Genomic DNA, 17,508 nt, shown 5'->3' on the forward strand with positions numbered 1-17,508 from the left:
TTTTCATAAACATTTCTGGAGGATGGATGCACTGATTGATAGATGCATTATTGCTGAACCTTTTATTTGGATTAATTGTGATTAATGATTGATCTATTAGTCACCATTTGTCCAATTATTTTAATCCAATAAATAATCACCAGATCAGCCCTACACTGATCTGATGTTAAGTTGAACAGAAAGGGATTAGATTTTACATGTCGATGTCAGAAATGCTTTTCAGCTGCAGATTCCTCCTTCGCCTCATGTGATGAAGCATTCACCAAAGGAATGGTGTCATTAAAATGTTTATTTTCTACAACAAAGGGATTGAATTATGGGTTTATTTACATCTTTTAATGTATTTCTGATATTGTATAAAAAGGGATTAAGTGTGAGAAATCTGCATAATGTGCAAACGTTTTATTAGATTAACCAGAATAATTACTAAGATAAAGTTAAAATGCATATGTGGATCAAGGCCAACGCTCATAATTCCCCACAATAAGAGCAACTCCAGAACAAGTTTCTGTTTTTCTCATTGTAGTTTAGAAAGAACTGATCGGATAGTTGGAGGTGCAGGGACTGTTGACAGACTGGGTTCTGCTCGGTTCTGTGCTGTAATGTTGCTTTAGCTTTAGCTTTAGCTTTAGCTCGCTGTTAGCTGGACTCTGCAGTGTTTACAGCATGAACAGCTTCCCTCCTGTTACTTTGTAACTGCAGAGTTAACTTCCTAAAATAGCTGAAGGTTATTTTCAGCCTTTTATGTTTTAATTTGACAGAAAAATTTACACTGGAGCAAAAATGTTCTTACGTAATGTGGCAACTTTATGATCATTTTGATGTGTTATTAACTTTTATCTCCAGGGGGTGGAGTCTTCATATCTCCCTTTAAATTGCTGTAGCGTAGTTGTTTTTTTCACTTACAACCATCTGAAGCTTTATAAAGTTTAAATATTAGCAGATGATGTGATGGACTGTGATTAGTACAAAACTTTAGTCACTACAGTCCAAAGAATTAGGAATATAATATAAATATCAAGAGAAATAATATGATGTTTGAATAAATTTGTGTTTTTGTTCAGATGTTTTTATTTTCCCACCTGTTCTGCTTTCATTGGGGATGAAAGGAAGGAGGGACGGTTGGATGGATTAACTGCTGCGTTGTTGCTGCAGTCACACATTCCAGCTGGTTGAACTGGGCCAACGCTCTGTACCAGTACATCAGCTTCCTTAACCCCCAGTCTGTCCTCTGTGACCCGCTAAATTCATTATTTTCTCATATTTTCATCCAACATCCCTCTGAACAGTTTCCTCTGCTGCTCCGGAGTGATAAACACTGAGTTTTACTTGGAAATGTGGCGCCATCTAGAGGTCAAATGGTGTATTGACCCTTTCTTGGAAAAAATACAATTTTCCCTCATATTTTTCAGTTTTGAGAGGAATCGTTTGCTGTTTTTGGTGTTTATGTTTTGAAAATGGCGTCTGTGTGTTAAATCCACAGGGGCGAGTGGAGGTGGAGGCCGGAAACGAGAACATGAAGTTTGAGGCCGGAGCGTTTTCGTATTATGGCGTCATGGCGCTCAGTGCTCCCACTCAGGGTGAGTCCACAAACCTCCTCTGCTTGAACCTGACAACCCGTTACTGACCCACTTTAATCTGAGAGAGTTATTGAACATGTCTCTCTACTGCCTCCCTGTGGCAACATGAAAGAGTTGTTCAAGCCTTGAAATTTCATCAACTCTTTTATTTGGTTCAGCAGAACATTGGATGGGTTTACAAGATGTTAAAACGTGTCTTAAAAGCAAAAACTAGAACATAAATTTAAAGGCATTAATGTTCTGATTTCCCCACTTAGTTATTTTCTGTTTCAGGAGCTTTATAAGGAAAAAAAGCCAAAAATAAAGAATTATTTTAGTTTTTGTTTTGTAATTTTTCTTCCCTCTTCAGCATCTACATCAGGGGTGTCCAAACTTTTTCTCATGTTGGGTCAAACATTCTTCCATGCCAAGAAAAATAAAAGATAAAATAAAATCAAGCAAATAATGTAGCCTAATTTGTTTTGGGCGCGTTTTCATTGTAAATCCAAACATTTAAAATAATTTTGCACATTTGCTTTATTAAAAGAAAGGCGGCTAGTTTTCAATTGAACAAATGTTTTAAAAACCGGATTTGGGTCACTATCCTTCAAAAATGTTTGCTAATTTAACAGCGTTTAGTAAATTTAATAAAAGCTGATTTGGATGCAGCAAAGTCAGATTTGTACCACAATTGGCCCCCGCGCCACATGTTGGACACCCCTGATCTACACCTGAGCTTTTATTCCAGCTCTGCAGCAACAGCATTATGCTGTGGGCTCTCTGGGTTTCTGTGGGATCAGGAGAGCGTCTCCAGGGTTCTGCATGTCCCCTGTCCTCTGAGTAGACCTGTCTCCCTGACCTTTGACCTTCCCTTTCACCCTCCCTGTCTGCTATCCTCTCAGTGGCCGCGCCGCGCAATCGCCTGCTCTCCTTTAAGAGGTTTTCTCTGTTCTCTCGGTTGCCAGGTAAAAGCCGGCATGTCTGGGTGGTCTAACACCGAGCTCAGGTTGGGTGGGGGGTCAAAGGGCACAAAGTCTGTAGAAAGACCTGATTATTGTCACTTCTTTAGGTTTTAACCCGTAAAGTCTGTAGAAAAAGCTGATTATTGTCACTTCTTTAGGTTTTAACCCATAAAGTCTGTAGAAAAAGCTGATTATTGTCACTTCTTTAGGTTTTAACACGTAGTTCCTGCTCTGTCTCTCATGCGACTGATTGTAGGTTTAATCTTTAAGGATTTTGGCAAACAATTATTTGTCCTGTAACAGTGATTATACTTTCTGACAAGTGTCCTTAATTGAAGGTTTTATGGTTTTAGGGATCATTTATTGCTGCCCATCAATCTGAACTCCATCGTTCTCTTTCCTGGACTCGACGTCCCAAACATTTACCAACACACAAACCCAAGAGCGCCACCTCACTTTGCCACACTTAAAAACCAGCTGTGGTGTGTGTGAGAATAATTCAGCCTCTGATATGAAATCTGTTTGAAACTGAACTGTTCAGCAGGTTACCGCTTCGCGTGAACAGTTCCTCAGTTTTCAGGACTGTTGGTCAGATTGTTTGCCAAAATATCAGTTTTCTTTTAGAGGGACGACATGACGACTGATTTCCCTCCAGGAATAAAACCATCGAGCCGCTTCTAGATGGATCTTCTTCCAGTTGACTGATTATTTCTTTATGAACGTTTCTTTCATTTATTCATTTAATGATAGTTTAGAGACTTTCAGGATTTCTGCTGTAGGATTTAGTTTTTGTCTCTAAAGCTCCACCCAGTTCCAAATGTGTTCACATAAATGTTGTAGTTATGAAAGAAGATGGTTTGTTGAAAGGTTTTTATTTGGAATTGGGTCAATTCTGCGATCCGCTCCATTTTAAAAACACTAACTCAAACAGAAACTGGCTTCCTGATGTTATTGACTGTAATTCTTAGAGATCCAGTTGGAGATTTTTCAGCAGGTTTTAACAGCAGAGGGGCTGGAAACGAGAGAAAAATGACAAAATAACGTCAGAAATGTTTTTCTTTCCTTTCTTATCCAAGATTCTGTTTGCTAAATGTCACCGTTCAGCTTTAGGTGCATACCAAAGTTAAATATAACATACATTTTTAAAAATGTTTTTAAAATAATTAATTCATCAAAAAAAAGGAAAATATGCATTTTTTCCCACCAATAAATCAAAGATTTTGTTTCATTTCATCTTTCCTGAGATGAAATACAAAACTTTGTTTTTTTTATTAATTTGTTTTTTCAGAACACAGAGAAGTCTTTACCTATATTGTAGTTCTTTTTTATTTATCTTTCATTTTTACAAACTAAATTTGAAAAAGTAAAATAATAAAAAGCCAAATCAACCAATGCACTGAGACTTCTGAACAAATCTGAATTTGTACCTTTAATAAATTTAATAATAATCAATAACAGCATTATTATTATTAATAATAATGTCAATAATGTTGACAAGCCTTTTTTAAAGTAACCAGTAGTTTTTTTTATTTGTGTTTGTGTTTAAAAATCAAATGAAAATGCAATAATTTTTTTCCTGCTAATTAACATAGATATTTTAAAATCATAAGTGGTCTTTTAAATTTAAACTGCTGTTTAAATTGATCTTGAATTGAACTTTAAATTTTTATTATACTTGTTTTAATAAAAACAATTCAAGATAAGTTTTGTATTTTTAAGCATTTTCAAGAAAATTAGAAAATTAAAATAAAATCCCTTGATTTTTGTCACTTTTACTCTCTAAAAGGGAGGCTAATTTAAAACTGCTAACGAGAATATTTGTGATTTTTCTGTCATTACTTTGAGTTATAAATCAGTTTCCTGAGTTTAACCAGAAAGAAAAATCTCCTGCTGGATTACCAGAATCTCCTCCCAATAAGATGAGTTTGCTAATCCAGTCTAATCTAACCACTAACTGTGAAACTAGCTGTGGAAAACCAGGATGAACGGTTCATTCCTGATAAACTAACGTGGTTGACGTGTCCAGGTAAAACAGTTTCCTATGACTCACTGAGGCCCCCTGCTGGACGACTCACACCAACCGGTAATCATCATCATAATAATGCACTGGGTGAACGGATCAGTGTGTGTGTGTGTGTGTGTGTGTGAGTGAGGAGAATGGGTTTCAAGCATCATCCACTGGCAGATAGAAACTGTGATAAACTGTTTGTTTCCCAATATTCCAATTAAATATTGTTAGCGATTCATTTGAGTCATTTTCTTTAGAAACACACTGACTGCCTGAAAGACATTGGTTATGATTTTCCTTATCTTTAATTTATTTCAACTAATATGTTTGGACTCTAATGGTTGACTGGATGAATAAATTGTTTAATTTCGTCATCTCAGTTTACAAAGCTACATGCATATTGCCACTCCTGGTAAAGATGTATAAAAAGCCAAAAAATAAGATTATGTTTTATTGCAGCTTCTTAAAAAATCGGGAAACTCTGTGTTTCATTTAGGTGCTTCAAAATGTTTCATTCTAATAAGTAATAATCTTATAATCTATTTAAAATAAATCAAACTATAGAAAATGTTCCAAAGTAATCAACATTTCTTTGAATTTTTAATGACTTTAAATGCACAGTCATGTTGTCTCCAAAGCTCACAATATGGCTGAAATACTGCAGCTAACAGTAGCACTGTGCATGGCAAACTGGATTTAAACAGGAGTTTTGACTAGAAACAAATACATGTTGTCTGTTCTGAATTAAAAATGTCTGCTTTTACAATTTAAGATATTTTCAAAAGGACTTTTTTATTTATCTGAACTAAGAAATGGCACATAAATCTCCCTTGTGATGCTGCGGGCTGTCCAAACAGTCGGTGGCTGTTGTCCAACTGCTTATATTGCACGCTCTGTTCAAAGACCTGTTTAAGTTCACTGTACATGTCCAATGGTTTACATATGTGCACATTGTCATCATGAATGAAGCCATAATTTACGCCAAGCCTCTATAAAAGGGACTTTTATTATCTGTACTTTTGTAAGATCATTTATGTGTTTGTTTTTTTGTTTGTTTTTTTCTGGTTTAAACTTTAATAAAATATGGCGTTGGCTGTTCTGGACAAAATACTCAAAAAATGCCACAAAGATATCTGAACTAGAAAAGTCGTCCAGATTAAAAAATGTTCAAGAAATCTCCATCATTCACCTTACAAGAAATTTTGACTTGTCAAAAACACACTTCTAGAAATTGTGCAGTTAGATTTGAAATAAGACAAGTTGCTTTTAAGTTAGTTTTATCAGTGAGATATAGGAGCTTGTTTTAAGTAAATCTTTTCTCAGTATTGATAAAAAAAAGTTCTAGTTCCACTGGCAGATTATTTGACTTATAACGTGGTCAAATTTTGTTGTTATAAATAAATTTATCTGCCAGTGGAACTGGAACTTTTTCATTATTAACTTAAAACAGGAGCCTACATCTTGCTGAAAAGTTAGTTTCGTCTTATTTCTCGTGTGTTTGCTTTCAAAATATCTTCCGTATAATTTGCACCAGTCAAATCTTAGATATCTCATATCTAAATAAAAACCTGATGGATTCTGGCAGGAAGCTACGCTCCTTTTCCAGGAAGTTGGCTCTAAATGCTAACTTAGAAATATGTAAAACTAGCTTAGCGAGTGTAGAGCCAGCTTAGCGTGTGTAGAGTTAGCTTAGCGTGTGTAGAGTTAGCTTAGCGAGTGTAGAGTTAGCTTAGCGTGTGTAGAGTTAGCTTAGCGAGTGTAGAGCCAGCTTAGCATGCATAAAGTAGATCCAGGATCCACTGGGCGGACTGTGCAAACTGAAACTCTGAAATCCAGCCGGTAAAAGTCCTGTGTTTTTGGGATTTCTTCACACCAGATTTTTTCCGCATACTTTTTTTTTTAATTTAACAACTAAACTGCATAAAATGAATGTTTTAAGGCTTTTTTTTTTTACACGTCTTTACCTGGAGCAGAGTGGGGATTATGTCCCATTTTAAGGATTAAAGATTTATTTAACCATTAATGTGTTATGAAATATTAATCAAATTTCTGCTGCTTGATGCATTTATTTCACATTTTTATTTGGTTTGGAGTTTGGAAACTAAAGCGTTGTGTAACTTATCTTTGTGTCATGGCAGATAAATCCTAACATGATGAATTAAAAACAGATTTAATCCGCTTTACTTTGAAGAAATTGTGACGTGTGGCTGATGTAAGATCCTGACTTTAGAGTCACTTTAGATGGAAAGTTTTCTGCGCCACTGACTGGTGGCATAAAGTTTGAGTAAACAAACGTTTGCTTCCTCTGCACCCCCTCATCCAGATGTGTTTATGGTTGTTTGATGGTTTCTGTTGCCGTTTCCTGCATTCTTAACACTTTGTTTCCTCATAGTTACTCATCAGTCCTAACCTGCATCGCATCTTTGAACCACACTGCAAAAACTCAGAACCTCACCAAGTAGTTTTGGTCCAGTTTCTAATGAATCTTAGTAAACTGTAGAAATAAGACAAAATGAACTCACAAGCAACTTTTCAGAGAAATATGGGAACTTGTTTTGATTAAAAAGTCCTAGCTCTATTGGCGGATTATTTCTCTTCTAACATGGGAAAAATGTCTTGTAATAAGTGAGATAATCTGCCAGTGGAATTAGATCATTTTCATCAAGGTTAAGGAACTATTGACTCAAAACAAACTCCTGCATCTAGCTGAAGAGTTAATTTTGTGTTATTTCTAGTGGACTTGGATATTTGCACTTGAAGCGAGACTAAAGATGCTTGGTAAGATTTAGTGTTTTTGCAGTGCAGTAGTTATGAACCCAGTCTGAACCGGTTTTAAAGTGTCTGCCGGTCAAATTAAACGTTTCTGTGTTGAAATGTTGATCCGGAGCTGATTTAACAGAGTTTCTGTTGTGTTGTTAGTAGAGTTTCGCTCGCCGTCCCACCTCAGCGGGTTGAACCGGACGGCGTCTCTGAGCGGGGCGGACCGGACCGACTCCCTGGCCGTCAGCGGGAGCAACAGCCAGCTCAACAGCAGCATGGCTGCGCATCACTACACCCCCGACTTCAACGTCCGGGCGCTCACCGACCTGCAGTTCGTCAAGGTGGGTCCAGAACGGCCAACAAATCAGAGGAAGGCTACACGTTCACTGATCTATCAGTAAATATCTACGTTCTCCGACCCAAATCGGGTTCTGGTTCTGCTCTGCATCCCCAGAACCAAACGTGGAAAAGCAGCATTCAGCTTCTATGCATCACAAATCTGGAACAAATTTTTATAAAACGGCAAAACAGCTGAAACACTGACTTTCTTTAAATGAGTTAGTTGCTTTTGATCAGTAATAAATGGTCTAAAAAACATTTATTATGACTTTTCAACCATAAAAAGTCTTAATACAGGAAACATATTTGATGTGTAATAAAATATGAAATTTTCTGGTTTTCTTAATTGTTGACTGTATAGTAATGTGTTTTTTTATGACTGTTGCTGAAATGTGCTATACTAATAAACCTGATTGATCTGAATCGGTATCAGAAGAGAAAAAGTGGATCGGTGCATTCCTAGTTTTTATTACATTTATTGACAAAGTTAAACTTTGAAGCAGATAAAAAATATCCTTTTGGCTCATCCCGTTGCATTTATGAAAACATTAATGTGTTTTTTCCCTAAATCTCCCTCAGATCACGCGTTCGCAGTACCAGAACGGCCTGATTGCGTCTCGCCTGGACAGCACGCCTCAGTCCCCAGAGAGCTCTCACTACTCCCAGGAGGAGACGTTGCCCTCGGCAGCCATCTTGGACCTGGAAGCAGACTCCGCCCTGACGGAGAACGGCCCGGACGAGAAGACGCTGCTGCTGCTGCTGAACGAGCAGACGGCGGCGGTGCCGACGGCGAACCACCATCACAACCAGCTGGACAACAGCGTCTGACCCCGAGCTTCCCCTCCCTGCCAGGGGGGGGCGCTGTCAGCACCAAAAGTCCCAGAGACAAGCCATGCGCGCATATCATGTAAATATGCGGGAATTCAAAATACCAACAAACACTGATGAGCCAAAACATTACAACCACTTAAAACTCTTGATCTGCATCGTTTTAGTTCTTTCATATTGACAATATAAGAGTTTTATATCAATAATTCAGCAAGAAAGAGAAGTTAGACACACCCAGAAACCTAAGATAATACCTGTTAGATTTTATATTTAATGCTGTAAATCAGCATCAGGATTTATTTGCCCTCAAAATCACAAAAAACTTACTTTTCTTTTGTAGTTTTGAATATAAAGGAGCCTATTATTAGTCAATAATTCCTTAATATTCATGAAAAATACTAGTTGCCCTGGCAGATTGTTTTGACTTATAACAAGACGTTTCCCCCATAAATAAAATAATCTGCCAGTGGAACGAGTATTTCTTTTCTTTAATCAGGATTAAGGAATTATTTACTAAAATTAAGCTCCTAAAATTAAGTTATTTTTGTCTCTTGTCATGTGAACTAAGGTAAAATATCTGGATCTCTTTAGTTATTTTATGCTGAACTAATATCAGTGAAATTGTGTGATTTCATATCTAAAGCTGTAACATCCATCAGGATTTATTAGCACTGCAAAAACAAACTTATACCAAGTAAGTTTTAGTCTATTTTCTAGTGCAAATATCTTAGTACACCTGAAATTAAATACATTAACTTGCAAGTAACTTTTCAGCACAATATAGGAGCTTGTTTTAAGTTCATAATTCCTTAATATTTATTTTTAAAGTGTACTTGTTCCATTGGCAGATTATTTCACTAATGACAAAACATTTTAAGTGAAATATTTTCCCAGTGCAACTTGTAATTTTTTGTCAATATTAAGTATTCATTAACAAAAAGCACGCTCCTATTTGTTGCTGAAAAGTTATTTGTAAGTTAATTTATTGTATTTCAAGAATGCTAAGATATTTCCACTGGAAAATACACTAAAAAATACTTGATAATATTTAGTTTGTTCAGTGTGGATGCAGTTGAAGTCTGTAATCTCCTCAAAAAGTCATTTTTCTATGAAGCACCTTGAATAAAACGTAAATTTCCCTGTTTTATAGCGGTTTTAGCCGATCGGTTTGGAATAAATTTGTTTTGTGGATTTCTGCTGTAAAGTTTTGGCTCATCGTGAAGAAAACCCACCAAAAGTGTATTTTGCCACAACCATGCAAGCAGGCTGAACACCCAGCGGCTGTCTGTGGAGACCAGGAAGTTAACCTTTTTATCCCGTCATGGCCGCCGTCATGGCTGGCGTCATGGCTGCCGTCATGGCCGCCGTCATGGCCACCGCTGGCACATTCAGCTTCCTCCTCGGTTTCCGCGTTGCTTCCAGTTCAGAGACTCAGGGAGACTCTGCCCTCCTGCCTCCACCAATCCCGTGTCAGAGAGCCGTGAACCAATGGCGTTGCAGCATGTGTAGCAGTCCGATCCACCTCCTCCAATCAGCATCCAGAAGACAGAGAGGATCCGTCGGAGTTCAGACAAAGTAATATATGTTCCATAGAGATTTCTAGTCGCATATTTATTGATGAACTTTTTGTTTTCTCTGCAACGTCGGAGGAGCTGCGATGGGAGGTTCATCCTCGGTTAGTTTTTTTGTTTCCGGTGACTAACCAAGAGCCTTTATATCCTGAAGTTGTGAAGAGATTCACACTGATTGACAGTCAGTCTGTATTCTGATTAAGACAATCAACATAAGTGAAATGAATGTTTTATGAAATGTGTAGGGTACGTTAACCGTGGCTGCTCTTGTCTCTGTGAAATCTTTAATTATTTTGTTTTAAAGCTGAATTCAGGCCAAATCCAGAGAAATCAGGTGCCGGTTTTCACAGAGAGGAGGAGGCCTGAGAGCTAAGAGACTTCCGAACCCACTCCTTCTTTTGGAACGAGCCCGGGACTTTTCTTTTGATTTTTGTATACGTGTGTGTGTGTGAGTGAGAAGGTGTGTGTGCGTGTGACGGTGTTTGTGCGTGTGTGTGAGAGACCAAAAATGGGGATCGCTCGGTGGGATCATAAACCAAAAGAGGGATGCTGCGTCACCTCCTAAGAAAATACTTTAAAGAAATCAGAGACTTTATTTATTTACTTTAATACTTGTATATATTTTTGCCGATGAGGCGCAACAAATGTAATTTTTTTGCAATGATTTGCATTTATTGTTTGGGATTTTTTTGTTTTTAGATCGAGGAATGTGGGATGATTATATGGAACCACGAAGTTGAAACACTCAGCTGCATTGTGTCACTTTCATGTTCGACTGTTCTGTACATTTATTATCATCAGTGCTTTATTTTTTTTTTTCAATTTGAGCTGCGTACACTCCAGTTATATTTTACTGTAACTTCAAAAGAGATTTTAACAGGAGAATCAATCATAAAACTGATATAATTACATTTCTTGTGATGGATTTTTTTCTGTGATGTCTTGAAGTTTTCCTAAACATTCTTTATGCGGTTCACATTTTCTGCTGATAAAGAAGTTTTTTGCTTTTTTTCCTCATCTTTGTTTCTTTTTGCTCCGCTTTATTTTCCCACTATCAAGTGAAACTTTTCCTCTTGATCCTCATGAATGTAAAGTCAACTGAAAATCGACTCTTTCTGCCCCAAAGAGGAACTACAGAACGCTTTTCCTTGCATTTTCAGTTCGCATCTGAAACCAAGGCATTTCTCTGTTTTGAGTTCCGTGGGAAATGTTTTGTGATTTTAAAACTTCCTGTGTCTAATTTTGTTTACATTTGGATTTTTGTGTCACAAGGGAGGAACAGTAAAAATTCCTTATAGTACTTGGTAACTGAGTAAACGTCAGGCTCTGCTGCAGCAGCAACACATGACGCAATGCTGAGGACCGGCTGGAGTTTACGTGAAGAAATAGTTTGAGTCCCTCTTATGTAACCGGTTTCATTCTGAAATTGATTTCTGTGAAAGTTCAAAGTGATTTTCATCAACATAATCTGGACCTGAGCTGCCTGCTGAAGGGCATTTTTATAACTTTTTGTTTTTAACTGCATTCAGATCAGACAGTTCTGTGAATGTTTACATCCAAAGTTGAAGAAATATGTAAGAAAGAAAAAAACGCAGATTTTGCATTTTGTGTTTAGAGTAATATATATATATCACTTTCTACCTAAGACAAAAGAAGCGTTAAAGACTCCAGTTTGAATCTTTGCACATAAACTGAAGAGTTGTTAGTTTATTGAAGATGAAAAAACCAGGTAAAATGAGAGTATTTTGGATACCTACCCGACCGACACCCTGCCTAGGAATTTAAAAGCATTCTGAGCTGAAATACTAAAATATAATTTCAGATCCGGTTTTCACTATCTTTACAGCCCTTTTCACAAACTACAGAAACCCCAGAATTTCCCACTTTATGTACTGTAAAAAAATACAGTGGTGAATGGAAGCAGCTAAAAGTCGCACTCTCCTAAACATGATCATTATTGTAGAATCAGAACTAATGTTATACATGTGGTGTTTACTTTAGCTTGAAAACCCAGCAACTCTGTCCCACATAGAGATTAAAGGGGCCATTTTGATCCCTTGTAACAAAAACTAAACCAAGCACTGAAATTAGCTCCTGTTGTGCAGATTCTCCAGTCTGGCTTGTGTTGTTGCCTGTGGGTGTTATCAGTCAAAGTTCTTTTTTAACGACTTTGTGTGTGTGATTCTGCAAATCTCATTTCTCCACATAAACTCTGGTCTGCCTTCAAACCTCGGTCTCAGTTTGTTGAAGTGAACGCTGGTGCAGTTCGAATGCATAAATGAACGGCAATCGGTCCGGATACTGATCCAAAAGCAGGAAGCGGACTACAGAGCAGGGCATTCTGGGTAAATACACCCAAAACAAACACGCGAGTCTAGCGCTACCAGGAGAAATAACTCATGTTTTTTTTTACCAAATACAAAAGAAATCCTCCAACGGCTAAAATGTGACGCCACTCCATATTTGTTTACATTTCTTGAAAAAGAAGTTGTGCTCAGTGTCTTCAGTGGTTTGTGTGTCGCTTCCTTCAGTGGTTCGTGGTGCAGCGCCCCCACAGGCCAGGAGGGGAACATGTTGCTCAAAGGGTTTGTGTTTGTCTCAGTGCAGTGAGAAAGAACCACAGCAGCTGAAAATGGAAAAATGTTGCAGTTTTTGGTCCTCAGTCGAACAGAGTCTACTGACTATCAGGTGTCAAAATGTTCTGACAAGCATCACCCATCCCCACCTCCACAGCTTGACTTTACTCAAGCTAGCAGTCTTAGCCATGACATGAACCATGTTGTTGTTTTCACTGTGTTTTTGTTGTCACAGATTCAAATCACTTTATTATCCTGGGATAAAAGTTGTTTTTCTATGCAGGTGAAGAGAAATCTGGCTTTTCTGTGTTTATCTCCGTGAAGCTCTTAGATCATTTCGTAGCAAATAACTTTCTCTAACCTTTTTCCTTTGTGGCTGATTAGCCACCACACCCAATTGAATTATTTCCAAATTTCCTTTGCTTATTTTGTCAAGAAAACAAATCATTCTGTGATTTCTCTGGGAGATTTCCAGATTCTATGTCATCATCCTTATATGGTGCCTTCCTGTTTTAGCTAGCGTGATTCAAAATGTTTGTTTCAGAAGACGGTTTCTAAAATCAGCTGCAAATGATTTTCCCAAAGATGCTGCTGGCTGTCTTAATATCAATACTATGCTAAGAAAGAAATATGTATTTGTTGCAGTTTCCCAAAACAAACCTGACACAAAAAACTGAATTAAAAACTAAATAACAGAAACAACCAATAAAACAACCTTATATTTACTACCACTTTTACTTTATCTCATTAAACCAGAAGCACACATAATGCTATGAAACATTAGTACAGTCCTTTTGTGTTTGAATGCATAAGGGGGAGAGAAATATATTATTAGCTTATCTTGCTAAATTCAGTTAGCGCCACAACAATTAGTAAATCCAGCTGGTTTTCTAATTTACAACTAGAATGTTCTGTTCTGATGTCTTTTCATTCCCATATCTGAGCTTCAGAAGCAACATTATGTTGGTTTGAGACTCAGACTGCAGCTTTTAAGCTAACTGCTTAACTAACAAGCTGTTAGCTCGATGCTAACAGCTGCTTTGCACAGACTCTGTGTTAAAGAGAATTTTAATCACCTAAAACATCTTAGACACACAAACTTTATAGCAATTCAAGAGTTTTCATGTTTGCATGAGAGTTCTCAACTCTTAGCTAAACGCATGTTGAGCTAACCATATAAACTGCCTGTTAATGTTAGCTTAGCTCTCTAGTTGCTGTTTTGTCTTTGTAGCCAGCAGTTCTTTCTCCATCAGACATGTTTTTAGTATATTTTTGCTGCCTGGTTGGCTGTGTGAGATCTAGAACTAGAATAGAGACGTGAATGAACGAGAAGATCAGCAAAAGGGATCATTAGGCTAAGCTAACGTTGCTTAGCATGTCACAGATCACATTTTTTAATCAGCTGCTCTTTCCTCCTGGTGTTTACAGTTAGCTTCTGAAGTTCAAGTGATAATGGTGGCTGATACACGTAAATATTATTACAAAATATACACTGCGTTTACGTAAAAAAAAAAATCTTTAAAATAATTGCTTGTACAGTTGATAAATTTTCTTTGGTCTTCCTTTTATTTCAGATAGAAATGCTACTTTTCACAGCATTAAAACATGACAACTCATAAATTCCTGCTCTGTAAAACTTTTCTGGCAGCTGTTTTTGCTTGTTAACTTTGCTGTTCAGGAGCTTTGGATTCCTGTGCCTTAAAAAACTTTAGTTTGCTTTCTAGCTCCAGTCTGAGAATAGTTATGTGCATCTTTTGTGTTTTATATTTCTGAGTTTCTTTCTAAACTGAAAGCTTTAATAATTTTGCAACTGAGCTTGTGTTCCTCAAATTATTTTGTAATGTTCTATTCAAGTTGATTTCAGTAATTAAGCTGTATATTTTTGCTATTTCTGCTGTATATTAATACAGCAGTGATTAAATTTGGTAACCGTGCATTTAGTTTTGAGTTTGTGAAACTTGTTAAAAATCTGTACAATTACATTGTTGAATGTGTTTTATTACTGTTCAGAAGCATGGTTTCATTTGATGAAACTATTTAACTCCATGTCAACATAAAGGGTCATGATAACTGTCTCCTGTTCAGGGTTGAAGTGGATAAAGCTAACGGCGTTAGCATTAAAGCTGCAGCAGGTAACTTTAATAAAGAATATGTTTTTTACATATTTGTTAAAACTGTCATTTCGTGACAGTTTGTTATTAAAACAGATAATCTATTGATGTCCTCTCTGCATTACCATGCTTTCTGAGGAAATGCACAAAAACAATCAATCAGAGCCTGGAGGAGGGTCTTAGCGCTGTCAATCAACCTCATATAGTCGCTGCTAAATGTTTATGGTTTATCCGCTACAATCGGCGGGCATGCTAACTAGCCTTAGCATTTATGACCGGCTATGCTAGCTGCAACATAGCAGAGAGCAAGGAAGGGTGATTGACAGCGTTAAGACCCGCCTCCTGGCTCTGATTGGTTGTTTCTAGTTAACAATAGGAGAAGGAAGAGCAACTGAATCTCTTCACAGGTTATCTGTCTCATAACAACAAATATGTAAAAAGATATATTTTCATAAACGTTACATGCTGCAGCTTGTAGAAACAAGCTCCAGTTCCTGTATATATATATATATATATATATATATATATATATATATATATATATATATATATATATATATATATATATATATATATATATATATACATACACACACACACACACCCTCTGCGGGTGGTCTCTCTCTCTCTCTCTCTCTTTCATCCTCTGAGCTCGGGTCCTCTACCAGAGGCCTGGGAGCTTGAGGGTTCTGCGCAGTATCTTGGCTGTGCCTAGAACTGCACATTTCTGGACTGAGATGTCTGATGTTGTTCCTGGGATCTGTTTGAGCCACTGCTCCAGTTTGGGGGTGACTGCCCCGAGGGCCCCGATGACCACAGGCACCACTGTGGTCTTCACCTTCCAGGTCTTTTCCAGTTCCTCTCTGAGGCCCTGGTATTTCTCCAGTTTCTCGTGCTCCTTTTTCCTGATGTTGTGGTCACTTGGTATTGCTACATCCACCACAACGGCTTTCCTCTGTTCTTTATCTATATATATATATCTATATATATATATATATAGATATATATATTCATAAGTGGTTATATCTCGCAGTACAAACTGGCTTCATCCAGTCACGTTTCAGTTTTCACACTTTTCATAATCTGAGCAAGAAGAGAAAAAACAATCCTCTTCTGTTGTTAAATATAAAACCACTTTAGCAATCAATGTAGTATTTTCAAAAATTTGAGGAATTTACCAAAATGACTTGCTCAGCTGCAGTTGCGACACGCTTACAAAACACTTACTGGCCAGCATTTCATCAGCGCGGCTCTGAGGCAGCACCATGACTCTGTACTTCGGCCGCAGCGCTGGAAGCTGCTGGAAGGTTTTCATGGTGAATTCATCAAACCCAACAGGCTGCTGGGACCTGACCTCCCGCTGTCTCTGCCCGCCACACCTGCTTCACATTCTGGTTTCATGTTAATCTGTGAATGTATTCATAAGTGGGTGTTTTTTAAGAATGTCTGTAATTATGTTGAATTTATTTTTCATATAAATGGAACGGCTGATATTTGAGGAAACTGGTTATGCTTTATACCTTCTGTTGACAAAGAGAGAAAAGTGTGTAAATATTGTTTTATAATTGATGTCTTATTGAGTTTGAGGATGAAGAGCGTTACTATTAAACCTGAGATGTTTTTCCTCTATATGTTTGTGGTTTTCCTTCAGTCAATTAATGAATCAATTAAGAGTATCTGTACATTTCAGCAAAAAGAGATCAAAGTGTTTTACATCATAACAACATCAAACAGTCTCCAATTTGAGAAGAAACATCCATTTACATTAAATATGTTATTAAATGTTCCATCTATTATGTTTAAAAGCATCTCTAACCTTGTAGGTTTTTAAAGGAACTCAGTGCTTCGACTGTTTTGCAGTTTTCTGAAGTTTGATCCAGATGCTGCCTCCTCACAATGTTGAAGTATTCATGGTTTAAATCACTTCAACAGCAAAGCAGGAGTAACTTTGAACAATAATGATTTTCTTATCCGGTTCTAAACTGATTTAAATCTAAACTCAGGTCAGTAAAACTCACAACAGATTTAAAAATGTTTTTTTGTCAAACTAAAAAGAAGCTAAAATGTGTGTGTGTGTGTGTGTTTTTACTGTTATGTTGGAGGATTTATAAAAGAGAGCAGCAGCCTGGTGAAATATGTTCTTCACCTGGAATTTGTTGACAATAAATTAAGTAAATTTAATTTTTGTTTTATTTTTGCTCCATCTGAGTCCTTTGGATTCTCATTTCAGGATAACCACAGACGGAAACATATTTTATTGTGATGTCCAGTTTTACTTTAATCACACTCAGAAAATCACTACATCTTAACACAAAATGCCAGTTTTCACGATTATATCATTCATTTTTTTAGAAAACACACATAGAGACACCCATAGATGTAAATTAAATTTTAGAGGGTTTGGTTTTTATTTTCTGTTTAAAAATGTTGCTGCTGCCTTGCAGCAGGAAGGTTCTGGTTTCAAATCCCAGCCTGTGGTTTGTCTACATGTTTGGGTTCTTTCCTGCTACTCTGACTTTCATCACTTGTTTTCTTTTACTTTTTCAACCTTTTGTCTGCTTGTGTGCTAATAATGAAGAGGCCAAACCTTGTAGCTTTCTTCTCCTCTGGTAAATTGTTGAACACTAAGAGTTCTCGCCAAGACACTAGGAAGTATAAAATAAGAATAATATTTCCTGTTTTCTTTTCACACTGATGGTAACTGCAGCAACATGTGATGAAGCAGCCTCCAGACACACCTCGCCTAGAGGAAATGAGATGCAGCTGCTGTAGGAAGTGGGTGAAATACGAACCC

General features: G+C 37.1%; 1 protein-coding gene across 5 annotated transcripts in view; it reads left to right on the forward strand.

Annotated features, from left to right (window-relative positions):
• Window positions 1–8,606, forward strand: part of LOC103154417 (metal transporter CNNM4) — a 41,123-nt gene extending 32,517 nt beyond the window's left edge. The window contains exons 5-9 of one of the 5 annotated variants that reach the window (XM_007575688.2): window positions 1,484–1,580; window positions 2,462–2,524; window positions 4,548–4,604; window positions 7,449–7,630; window positions 8,208–8,606. In XM_007575688.2, coding sequence (XP_007575750.1) covers window positions 1,484–1,580; window positions 2,462–2,524; window positions 4,548–4,604; window positions 7,449–7,630; window positions 8,208–8,456 — 648 coding nt within the window. In that variant the 3' untranslated portion in view covers window positions 8,457–8,606. The remainder of the gene's footprint in view (window positions 1–1,483; window positions 1,581–2,461; window positions 2,525–4,547; window positions 4,605–7,448; window positions 7,631–8,207) is intronic. The other 4 variants (XM_016662698.1, XM_016662699.1, XM_007575690.2 and 1 more) reach the window with 4 other exon arrangements.
• The last annotated feature ends 8,902 nt before the right edge of the window (window positions 8,607–17,508 follow it).

The sequence above is a fragment of the Poecilia formosa genome, unplaced genomic scaffold, assembly GCF_000485575.1.
Source record: "Poecilia formosa unplaced genomic scaffold, Poecilia_formosa-5.1.2 Scaffold386, whole genome shotgun sequence".
NCBI lineage: Eukaryota > Metazoa > Chordata > Actinopteri > Cyprinodontiformes > Poeciliidae > Poecilia > Poecilia formosa.